The sequence below is a fragment of the Salmo salar genome, chromosome 23 (assembly GCF_965601325.2).
Source record: "Salmo salar chromosome 23, fSalSal1, whole genome shotgun sequence".
NCBI lineage: Eukaryota > Metazoa > Chordata > Actinopteri > Salmoniformes > Salmonidae > Salmo > Salmo salar.
This window is the reverse complement of record NC_138313.1, coordinates 31,264,559-31,275,632: the sequence shown is the minus strand read 5'-3', so window position 1 is coordinate 31,275,632 and position 11,074 is coordinate 31,264,559. Positions and strand designations below refer to the sequence as shown.

The following is an 11,074-nucleotide window of genomic DNA, read 5'->3' as shown; positions in this document are numbered from 1 at the left end:
CTGTTGTTAGTATCTGTGAATATAAAGTAATTCAGTTTATTGTTATATTGGAGGTTGAATGATAACAATAAAGTGCTGCTCTTGTTCTTAAACCTCATGATGGAAATAGGCTATATTATCACAAATCACAAGACAGCCTATTTATAATACTGTATGACAAGGCCTACAATTATTCAAATGTATAGCCTATCACACTATATACTGTAGGCTACCAGATTGCATTGTGACTGCACGTTTATTGATGTTGCTTATTTGTTTTACTAATCTGGTTATTGAAAGTAATATTGTTCATCAAAACAACATTGACAGTAAACACTATGGTATAGTTATTGAAGGGAAATATTCTGATCACCTTCATGAGTCACAAATACCAGTAAACTTGCCAATGAGGGCAACCTATAGTAGTACAATTAAGAAAGAGTGGGAGTTAAAAGGCTGAACGGAAAAGCGTCAACATCTAGGCCCAATGTGGAGAGAGAAAAACATCTATGAACGGGTTAAATTTCAGTCATACGAAGCTTTGAGAAGTAGAAAATATGTGAAAATTCCTCCGCCGCGGCGACAGAGAAAAATAAAAGTAAAATTCGAAAAGTGGAATTCTAAAACAGTTCCACATTTACAAACACTAAAATATCTCAGTAATCAATTTGTAATGCAATGTTGATTTAGTGAGTGTCAAGTGTATCTTCAAATGTGCCGACACTCATATATACTGCTCAGATAGATCCTTCTCTGTAACTTCTGCGGAGGAATAGATTTTCCTCTTAGTGACTTCAGTGACGAGGTGAGGAGTGAAGAAACTGACTACAGTGCTGTTGTCTTTTATAGGAAAATAGAAACAAAAACGAAGATTTTAAAGAAAAAACAGACGTGGACGAAACAAGGGGAACGGGGTCTTTATTATTTTAACTTCGTAATAGTATTGTTCTTGACGACACATTTAGAAGTTTAGTTCACCTAACCGGAGACAGAGCTCAGCCTCGCGCTGGCGACTCTATGTGGATTTTACAGAAAATATGGGCCAATTACCCGTTTTCTCTTCGGGCAAAGTATTAGTCATCGTCGTCTGTTGCGTTAGACTTTCTTTGGGTAAGTTACTGAGATAAGTTTTGCTTTTGATACATTTCTATGACCTAAATCGTATTCTCTCGCTAATGACTTAGCATCAGTGCTGGCATGGGGCGAAGCATCTGCACACGCTTCTGCATAATAACAGGGGCTGATTAGGCGACTTTTGGATCCAAAGTAACACATGTCGATATTAATACTTTGTCACGTGCCTCTTATGCATCAGTTTAGTAACTTTGTAACAAATAAAGTAGCCAGTAGCAGCTCGCAACAAGGTGAAGAATGGGAAAAAGTTACAGCACAACTGTACTTTTTTTTTTGGCAGTTTGTTCTTTAGAATACATTGTATACGTCTATCTCAAATCTAGTGTAACCGACAGTACACGCACAGTATCAAGTAAGATTTGTGGATGGTGTTTAATTAGAAATTATATTTAGTTGCAACAATTTAGCTATTGACACCTATGCTCGATGTCTCGCAGCGCTGCCCATATGTTAGTTAACCAGCGCGCTCGCCCAATATAGTTAGGGTGAATGGAATTCAAAATGGTTTTGTTGTGTTAGCTACAAATAAATATATATTTTGTAATTTGAGTTTGGAGTATAGATTTGACATTTTTGTTCTTCTTTTGTTCGTTTTTTGGGCGTGTTTTTAATGCTTATTGCTGATTGGCTACTTTTGACTCATTTTTTTTATGACAACACAACTATAACATGACATATTGATGATAATCACAATTATCATAACTCTAACAGTAGTATTATTAATCAGTACTTTTAATCGTTACACAATTAATAATTGGGCTAATGGCAATGATATCCATACTGAAATTGTTACTATTACCATCTGCTCTGTACTATTATTGCTCCTTTTGTGATAGTTCCCAAATTCATCAAAGTACTGCTACAGATTCAGTCATAGCACAGAAATGGTGGTTAATAGCAAAACACATGAATTCCAGCCAGGTAAGAGACATTAACATAAAAGTGATTACATGAGCCATGTTTCTGCCTCCACCTCATGATCGTAATTTCTCACGTTTTGGACAGAGGATTGACACACAAGAACACAAGACAATGTAAAGCTGCTGCAGGCAGGAGAAGAAGTGGGTGGAATGTTCCTGTTGGTGTTTGACATTCCTCCCTCTTTCTCTCTCTCTGACCCCTCATGCTTTCTCTCTCTCTCCCTCTCTCACACACACACTCACTCACCCATCCACTCTTACAGCATAGAAATCGGCTGTTGCCTCCCTATTGTGTCAAGCAGATGATGTCCCTTGAGGATGAAGCTTTGACTTTTTTGTGGCACACGACGTGGTGCTGCCTGCCTGCCTCCACTGCGTGGGTCCATGGCTGCATGTATTTACTCAGTCCTTACAGCATGCCTGTGCAATGAAAAGCCCAGTGATTGTGCCTGTTACTGCATTGCTTGTTCTGCAGTCTGACCCATGCTGGAGCATGGTGTGAAATGTGATTTATCTGTGACATGCTGCGCCCTCCACGTGGAACACAAGCTTCTGTTTATTGACCTGCCTGCATTACTGAGCTGCTGAGCACTGGCTCTTCACAATGCCAGTGGAGGGCACAGTGGTCGCAGCATCAGTTCATCCCAGCTCAGTCCGCCTCCAGACAATTGAAATATTTTTCTGTGTTTGTTGATTCTTCTTCTAACCCATTCTCCTCCCTAAGCTGTATGTACATATTAGAAGAAAACACATGTTTTTTTGCCTGTTTCTTTTGGTTGTTGTCGTAGTAAATTACCTCAAGTTACAGCAGCAAAGAACAGCTGTGTGATAAGAACGGAATAGGAGTGTGCTCCAGATAGGATTTTAGTCGAGTGGAGGCGATCTGATGCAAAGGGGGGCTTGGTGTGGTTAATGGGAGGTGCTGCTGTGAAGAGTGGGGGTGATTACAGAGAGTTGTGACTGCACTGTTGAGCAGGTTAGCAAATGAACAGAGAATTAAGATGTCCTACATTCCTGCCCCAGCAGAGCTCAATAATCCTGGAGCCATGAGGGCAGAGCGCTGGTGCCCATGTCCACAGCTCTACACTACACCCCAGCACTGCAGTGTGAAGGCCACTCCGCCTGCAGAGGATGGCCCTCTGTGTACACAGATTTAGATCAGGGGTGCTAATTCTTCTTCCTAATTGTAACAGCAAAGTTATCATCAGGACTTTACTGTTGCTATTGGAACTGGGCAATTTGTCACCTCCCTCGTTCTTTGTGACCTACTAGTCCTAGTACAAACCCAGCTTGATGTTGATGCTGCTGTTTTTGTGGGCCACAGACATAAGTAACCCTTGGGCAAAGTCGTTTAGCTTACTTTTTGTGCATGCTAAGTCAACTAGGAGTAGTACTGTTGACCAATCACCGACGAAGGGGCGTAGACTTCGGTTACTGAACTTCGACTTGCCTCAAGATGTTTTTTTGTGTGCACAAACTGCTGAAAAAAACCTTCCAAAGACAAAAATTAACCAAAACCTCACACAATTGAGTCATAATATATGCACAAACTCTTTCAATTTGGAAGCATACGGTGAGCTTTAACCCCAAATAAATTAGCCTATGATATTAGTGCACATAAAGACCAGGGAAGTTTATCCTATTGATTTAAAAATTTTTTTTTTTTTTTTTTACGATTCTGCAATCCAATAATTATTTATTTAACTTATTTTTTGGTACTTTTAACCTTTTCTCTCCCCAATTTTGTCCAATTTGAAGTTATATTCTTGTCCCATCGCTGCAACTCCCGTACGGACTCGGGAGAGGCGAAGGTCGAGAGTCATGTGTCCTCCGAAACACAACCCTGCCAAGCTGCACTGCTTCTTGACACACTGCTCGCTTAACCTGTTGGGGCCACCCCTTCCCGTTCGGATCCCGGTAACGGGATTGCTTGACAAGATACATGGCGTGAAATTCAAAACAGCAAAAATCGAATAATTTAAATTTCTCAAAACAATCAACTATTTTACACCCTTTGAAAGATAAACATCTCCTTAATCTAACCACGTTGTCCGATTTCAAAAAGGCTTTACGGCGAAAGCATAAAGTTAGATTATGTTAGGACAGTACATTGACAAAACATTACACACAGCTATTTTCAATGCAAAGACAGGCGTCACCAAAAGCAGAAAATCAGCTACAATTATGCACTAACCTTTGACAATCTTCATCAGGTGACACTCCTAGGACATTATGTTAGACAATACATGCATTTTTTGTTCTATCAAGTTCATATTTATATCCAAAAACAGCATTTTACAATGGCGGTGATGTTCAGAAAATATTTTGCCTCCAAAACTGCCGGTGAATCAGCGCTACAATTTACAAAATTACTATTCGAAAACATTAGTAAAATATAATATTGTCATTCAAAGAATTATAGATTAACATCTCATGAATGCAACCGCATTGGCAGATTTCAAAATAACTTTACTGGGAAATCACACTTTGCAATAAACGAGGTACTATGCTCAGAAAAATAGGCTAGGCGATACAGACTAGCGCCATCTTGGAGTCATCTAAAATCAAATATACTATTGTAAATATTCCCTTACCTTTGATTATCTTCATCAGAAGGCACTTCCAGGAATCCCAGGTCCACAACAAATGTTGTTTTGTTCGAAGATGTTCATAATTTATGTCCAAATAGCGCCTTCTTGTTAGCGCGTTTCGAAGGCTACTCAAAATGTACGAAGCGCGCGGAACATGTCGCCACGAAAGTATATCTTTTTTTATTTACGTTCGTTCAAACATGTCAAACGTTGTATAGCATAAATCTTTAGGGCCTTTTTCAATCAGAACTTCAATAATATTCAAGGCGGACGATTGCATTGTCTTACAAAACGTTTCGGAACGAAAGAGTACCCACATGCACGCGCATCATAGTAGTAATCGCCTTCCCCCTATGACAAACTTTCCAGGCTTCTCGTTCAGTCAGTTTTTACAGGAGAAGACTCAAACCACTTTGTAAAGACTGTTGACGTCTAGTGGAAGCCTTAGGAAGTGCTAAATGAATCCTAACTCACTGTGTGTTTCATAGGCAAAGGCTTGAAAGTGATTCCACACATCAGATTTCCACTTCCTGTTAGGATTTGTCTCAGGGTTTTGACTGCCATATGAGTTCTGTTATACTCACAGACACAATTCAAACAGTTTTAGAAACTTTAGAGTGTTTTCTATCCAAATCTAATAATAATATGCATATTCTCGTTTCTGGGCAAGAGCAGTAACCAGTTTAAATCGGATACGTTTTTTATCCGGCCGTGAAAATACTGCCCCCTAGCCCCAACAGGTTTTAACCTGGAAGCCAGCTGCACCAATGTGTCGGAGGAAACACCATACAACTGGCATCCGAAGTCAGCTCGCAGGTGCCGGGCCTGCCGCAAGGAATCGCTAGAGGGTGATGGGACAAGGACATCCCGGCTGGCCAAACCCTCCCTAACCCAGAGGACGCTGGGCTAATTGTGCGCCGCCTCATGGGTCTCCCAGTCACGGCCAGCTGTGACACAGCCTGGGATCGAACCCGGGTCTGTAGTGACGCCTCAAGCACTGCGATGCAGTATCTTTGACCACTGTGCCACTCAGGAGGCCCCTGCAACACTATTTTTAACAATAAAATATAACAACAATAGCTTAATTGTCAACCCAACATGCATGACAATCACTGGATTAGGTTGCACATGAGAATATTTAGAATCACAACATGAAAAGATGATGAAACAACTTACTTCTTGAATACCATCTCAGTAGACTATTGAACTTTTTAACAAATCACTGCGAATTACGCTATAATATGATACTCATTTGTTCTATTGTGTGACGCTGTGGAAAAAAATTGGTGCAACCAAATCATGGGCTGGTGCCACGTACTGAAAACTTAGTGGCACCAGTGCCATCAGGGGAAAATGTTAGTCTGGAGCCCTACCATGGCAACTGTTTGCTTGTCGTCTGTTAGATATGGCTGCACTGTCGGGAACTAGAAACACAAGCATTTCGCTACACTCACAATAACATCTGCTAACCATGTGTATGTGACCAATAAAATTTGATTTGTTTTGCCAACGGATATAGGCTATAGCAATTCCAGGAAACTGGGCTACTTCCTCAGTTGGTGCGAACAACTTCCTGTCCTCTCCAATATGGGACTGGAGCCTGTGCTCGGGGACGCCCATTCGTGTGCACTCTTTTGTCAGTGTTTCGTAATTACTTCCCCATCTCCTCAGTGATTAGTTCAAAGCCAAATCCGTCACTCGTTCCCTCTCCGCAATCAGACTCAACTAACAGAGCCTCCCCTCCCAGGGTTTTGTAGTGGATTCAGTGACAAAGCAGTGGTGTGTGTTGAGGGAGGAACCAACGTGTGCCAGCCAGCTGCACAGCCAAATGCCAAAGCCCATGACCCTGACTAGACATACTCTTCGTTTGTATGTCCTTGCTCTGTTCTTAAAATGGACAGAGAACAACATACAGTGCACAGAGACAAAACGAGAGGGAGCGAGCGAGAGATTCACTTCCATTTCTACGAATGTTGGGATTCCATTGTCTAGCCCACACAGTCTGTCTGACCACAGTCACACATGCTCCTTCTCGCGCCACTACGTGTGTAGTGGAGTCATCATTACTGGCACTCTCTCTGTATGTGTGTCTGGCCTACTAGCCTGGCCTGAAGGACGATGAGTATGTTTTAGTCGTCTCATCTGTGTGTTAAATACAATTTGCCCCCCCCCCTTCAACCAACCCCAATTTCCCTGTTTTCCTTAGCCGCCTGGTTCTTATCATGTCTACAATCATAAGAAAATTCCCCTAAACCAGCTTTCACTGATAGAGTAGGAGAGCCTCCATTAGGGAGAAGAAAGAATGTCAGTTGTAGTTACAACAGGCTGGTAAAAGTTATCTGTCAGCGGGGTCTGTGACGCGTGGTGGTATTGTTTGTTTGCTTGTTGCGTCTGTGTGAGAGTGGTGGGGCCGAGCTGCAATGGGGGGATCCTCTCCTCCCTCCCCACCCTCTCCCAGAGCCCGGGCTGGTGGCCTGCTTCAGAATGGAAATGGAGTAATTAGTGTCAGCCTGTCCCAAATCCTGTGAGATCATTACGTCTGGCGTTGTGACAGCGTGCATGTATGTGGACTGGAGCTCGTCAAATCAGTCAGGGGAAAGAGATTTCTCTGCTGCTCACTCTCTCCTCACCCTTTCTCTCCCTGTTGCTCTTTTTAGCACTCCTCCTTATACTATTTTGATATCCTTATCCTCAGTTGCTCATTGTCTACTGTCTTTCTTTACCCCTGTATATTTTGCTTCCTGCTTTCTGTCTATTTCTCTCCTTCGTGTCTGAAAAGTTAAGAATTGTGGCTGGCTGGAGCAGTTTTTTTTCTGAAGTATTTCCTATTTAATGAGCCAATGTCAGTAGAGAGAGTGAAACCCCAGATGCGAACTTCACTGTTCAATCATGTGCATATTTTTGCCACCTCTTTTTAACCACAGTGACCACCAATGAGACGGCATAGGAAAAGTATGTCTGCTTCTAGAGCTTCCAAATACATTTTAGGCCTAAGTACTGTATATAATTTCTTGACATGCATTTTCATGCAAATATCCCATTAATAATCAATGCATAGCCTATTTATGCCTATAGGCTAAGCTATGTGCATTAACCTCCTATCACAAGTTAGCCTTGAATGATCAGTCATATGGAGATGAAAGTGAAGGATCCACACAGGGTGTGACCTCAGTGTGATCTGTGATGTCTTACAGTCTCGTAACATGAGTAATGGGGGGTATTATGTTCGTGGTCAGTCATCATGCAAAGTCACACATGATATCACAGCCTAGCTGTATGCAGCACAGCAGTATCTGGTGTGATATGTCAGCTGATATTTACTGGCCTTATGACATGTGTCTCTTGCCTCAGGTGTTCCAGGCTCATTCTGTTGCTCTAAATTGTAGTGTGGTTGTGTTTAATACCATTGTTCCTAAATTTGATTTGAACCAATAACCACTATGATTGACTGAGTTTATATCTGTGATTCTTGGACCTTGGAGTCTGATTCCAACCAGCACTCGGTTGTTCAAATTACTAGGCTTGTCCTTTAAAGTAGAAGTAGCTCCAGATGTGTGTGTGTGAGCGTTCATGTACTTCTTCCTTTCAGAGTGGTGCATACAATATGTGACAGTCTTGTCACAGGAAGTAGTGTTAATGCTGAGCACACTTCCTGTGCATTGATGACGTGGCTGTCATGTGAGGATTGGCGTTGCTGTGCAGTCATTTGACCTGCCCTTTCTTCCAGGAAAGAGCACTGTGTTTTGGGTTTCCCAAACTCGGTGCTGGGGCCCCCCCTGGTTGATTATGACAGTGAACCCCAGGCTAAGATTCAGACTAAGTTAAATCAAACATCAATGGAAGAAAAGCGGGGGGGGGGGGGGGGGGAATTATTTAAAAAAAGAAGTATATTCTTTTCCTTCACATATTCTTTTCCTTCCTGTTAAAATGTATATATTTAAGTGGGTGCACGATGGTTTGAAATGCTGTCAGCTTTTTTCATACCTCGAGTTTAATCAACACTATCAGCCCACATATTAAATTGATATTGGCAACATCAACATGCTATTTGGCATACCACCACTAGGCTTGGGCGGTATCCAGATTTTTATATTGTCATACAGTCCTTATCTTTTCCTGGGATTTATGGAATTACTATCATAGCACACAACGGTGTGCTAAAAACGCAATAAAAGCCCATTGGACGTCTCTTACCGGAATGCTAACAAAATGTACACAAACTAATAGCAAAATCACAAAGACAATTAACAAACTAATTGCAAAGACGTGCAAATCCAGCTCATTAAGTTGTACAAGCGTAGCTAGTAGCTACCGAATGTCGTTTTTAGTGAGTGTGGACATTTTACAAGTGAAAGCGAATGAGAAATTGTACAAATTAACAAAATTGTGATGCATGCGTTTCTGAAGGAATAGCAGCATGTGTACATGGAGCAGAGGGGAGAAGAACGGAGGAGGGGGAGAAAACACTAGTAGGTATCACAAGGAAAAAATTGGAGCTGTCCAGGCAACTCATCCAGAGCTCTTTGACTTCTGGCAGAAAGGCATTATAAGATATCTGATGGCAAACATTTAGTAGTGAATTGCATACAAGTGAAACGTCATCACCTCATGTGCGCAGCACAACGGAGACTTGACGATAGATATAGAACGCTATGGACGTCTCCCGTTGTGCTATTTCCAAACAAACACGTGACTGGTTCAACTGTTCTGGGGAACTACGGTAAGCTTCATAATGTAAAATAATGTGACGGGTGAAATGAAGCAGATTGCGTACTTCATCTCCTAACATTCTGCACAAATTGACTGCAGGTATTCATTAATAAAGTAGATACAAAACTTCAAATAAATAGTTTTGACGGTATTAAAAAAAACATCCCTGTGACTTTTTCCAAATACCCCGGTATACGGTATACTGCCCAAGCCTAACTACCACCTGGTATGCATCAGGAGCACTTGAGTGCCGTCTCTGGTTGCATCCTCCTCACACAATAGAGGAAGTGTTTTTATTTTTCTACGTATTTTTTTCAACCTTTATTTTGACAGGGAAGTCATGCTGAGCCTGAGTGTCTGACTAGCAGTTTCCCAGAATCCCCCCCCCCCCCCCCCCCCCCTGCACATATATATTGTTTTTCTGCCCTAGTACTACACAGCTGATTCAAAATATCAAAGCTAGATGAAGAGTTGGTTTGAATCAGCTGTGTAGTGCTGCAAAGACCAAAAGGTGCAACGGGGGGGTCCCAGCACTGAGTTTGGGAAACCCTGACATAGATGAGACGTTGTGGTCTCTATCAAGGCTCACTGATGTCTCTGTCTGCTGCATGTTCACTGGCTGGCCCATGTGGCTCTTGTAGTTTCCTATATTAATATGATCACCTGGGGTTGGGTGGCAGGAGTGGTAAGATGTGCTTGAGTTTGGATGGCATAAGACTGAAATATATTAGGATTTTTTTTAAATGCATGTTTTCAAGAGGATTCTGAATAAACAGATAGATGAAGGCCTATTGGAAAGAATCACTAAAGTTATTCATCAGGTTGTGTGTTCTTGACTGACGTGTTGTATTCCTGTCTGTTGCAGCTCTCCAGTGTCTGGATGCTGTTAAGCCATGTGTCAACAATGCTACGTGTGCCACCTTCACCAACGGGACAGGATACTGCAGGTAAGACTGGCTTGGCCGAGGAGAAACCCTTCAGGTGGTTGTTGGGTCCAGTACCAACCCAAGGATCACTGAGTAATAACAATACTGGCAGCCCCACCAAAGCATACTTCCACCTCCAAGCTGTTTTTTTGTAGAGATTACGGGGATCTCCCAAGTCGTACATTTTCAAAGGAGTCTCGTGTTGCCAAATTAATCAAGACTCTTCTACTGTATTCAATGGTTGACTGTCTAAATCCAGATTGGGTATTGCTTTTTAATGTTCTATAAAGGTCTGCAATTATTTCGGTTTGTCATGATATATGCCTAGTGCCTTTGACAGTGCTTGTAATTATGAATTTACTTAGCATAGTAAGAACGGACACTCCCAATCTATACACCAATTATAGAAACACACAGCTCGGTCATGAACCTATCACGTTGCATGTAATGGGATGTGAGTCACGCTCTGTTTCTGTTCCCAGACCTGTGGAATCTGAAAAGTTTGCTGCTTCCGAAATAAATAGAAAACATCTAGGCTATAGTCAATGTTTTCAATTCAACTGTAAAACAAATATGTTCCCCTACAGGTGTATGGAGGTTATTATTGGAGCCCTATAAAGTCTGCTTTATGTTTTTCCCAAATTGTTTTTTCCATTTTTGTTTTTCCAGGTTTCATTTTTGGGGGGGTTTCGCTCTCAAAATCACATCTTTTGGATGTTTTAAGTGCTTAAACCCCATCAGGAGACCACTTTTGGGGTCTGGGAAAAATCTAATAAATGTAGATGCCCTTTAATTCAACTGAGCACCAGCAAGA

The 11,074-nt window shown here is 41.7% G+C and overlaps 1 protein-coding gene across 3 annotated transcripts in view; it reads left to right on the top strand.

Annotated features, from left to right (window-relative positions):
* Window positions 1–723: 723 nt before the first annotated feature.
* The window catches only part of LOC106584380 (uncharacterized), a 56,800-nt gene continuing 46,449 nt past the window's right edge, over window positions 724–11,074 (top strand). For all 3 annotated transcript variants that reach the window (XM_014169622.3, XM_014169621.3, XM_014169620.3), the window contains exons 1-2: window positions 724–1,089; window positions 10,200–10,281. In XM_014169622.3, coding sequence (XP_014025097.2) covers window positions 1,017–1,089; window positions 10,200–10,281 — 155 coding nt within the window. In that variant the 5' untranslated portion in view covers window positions 724–1,016. The remainder of the gene's footprint in view (window positions 1,090–10,199; window positions 10,282–11,074) is intronic.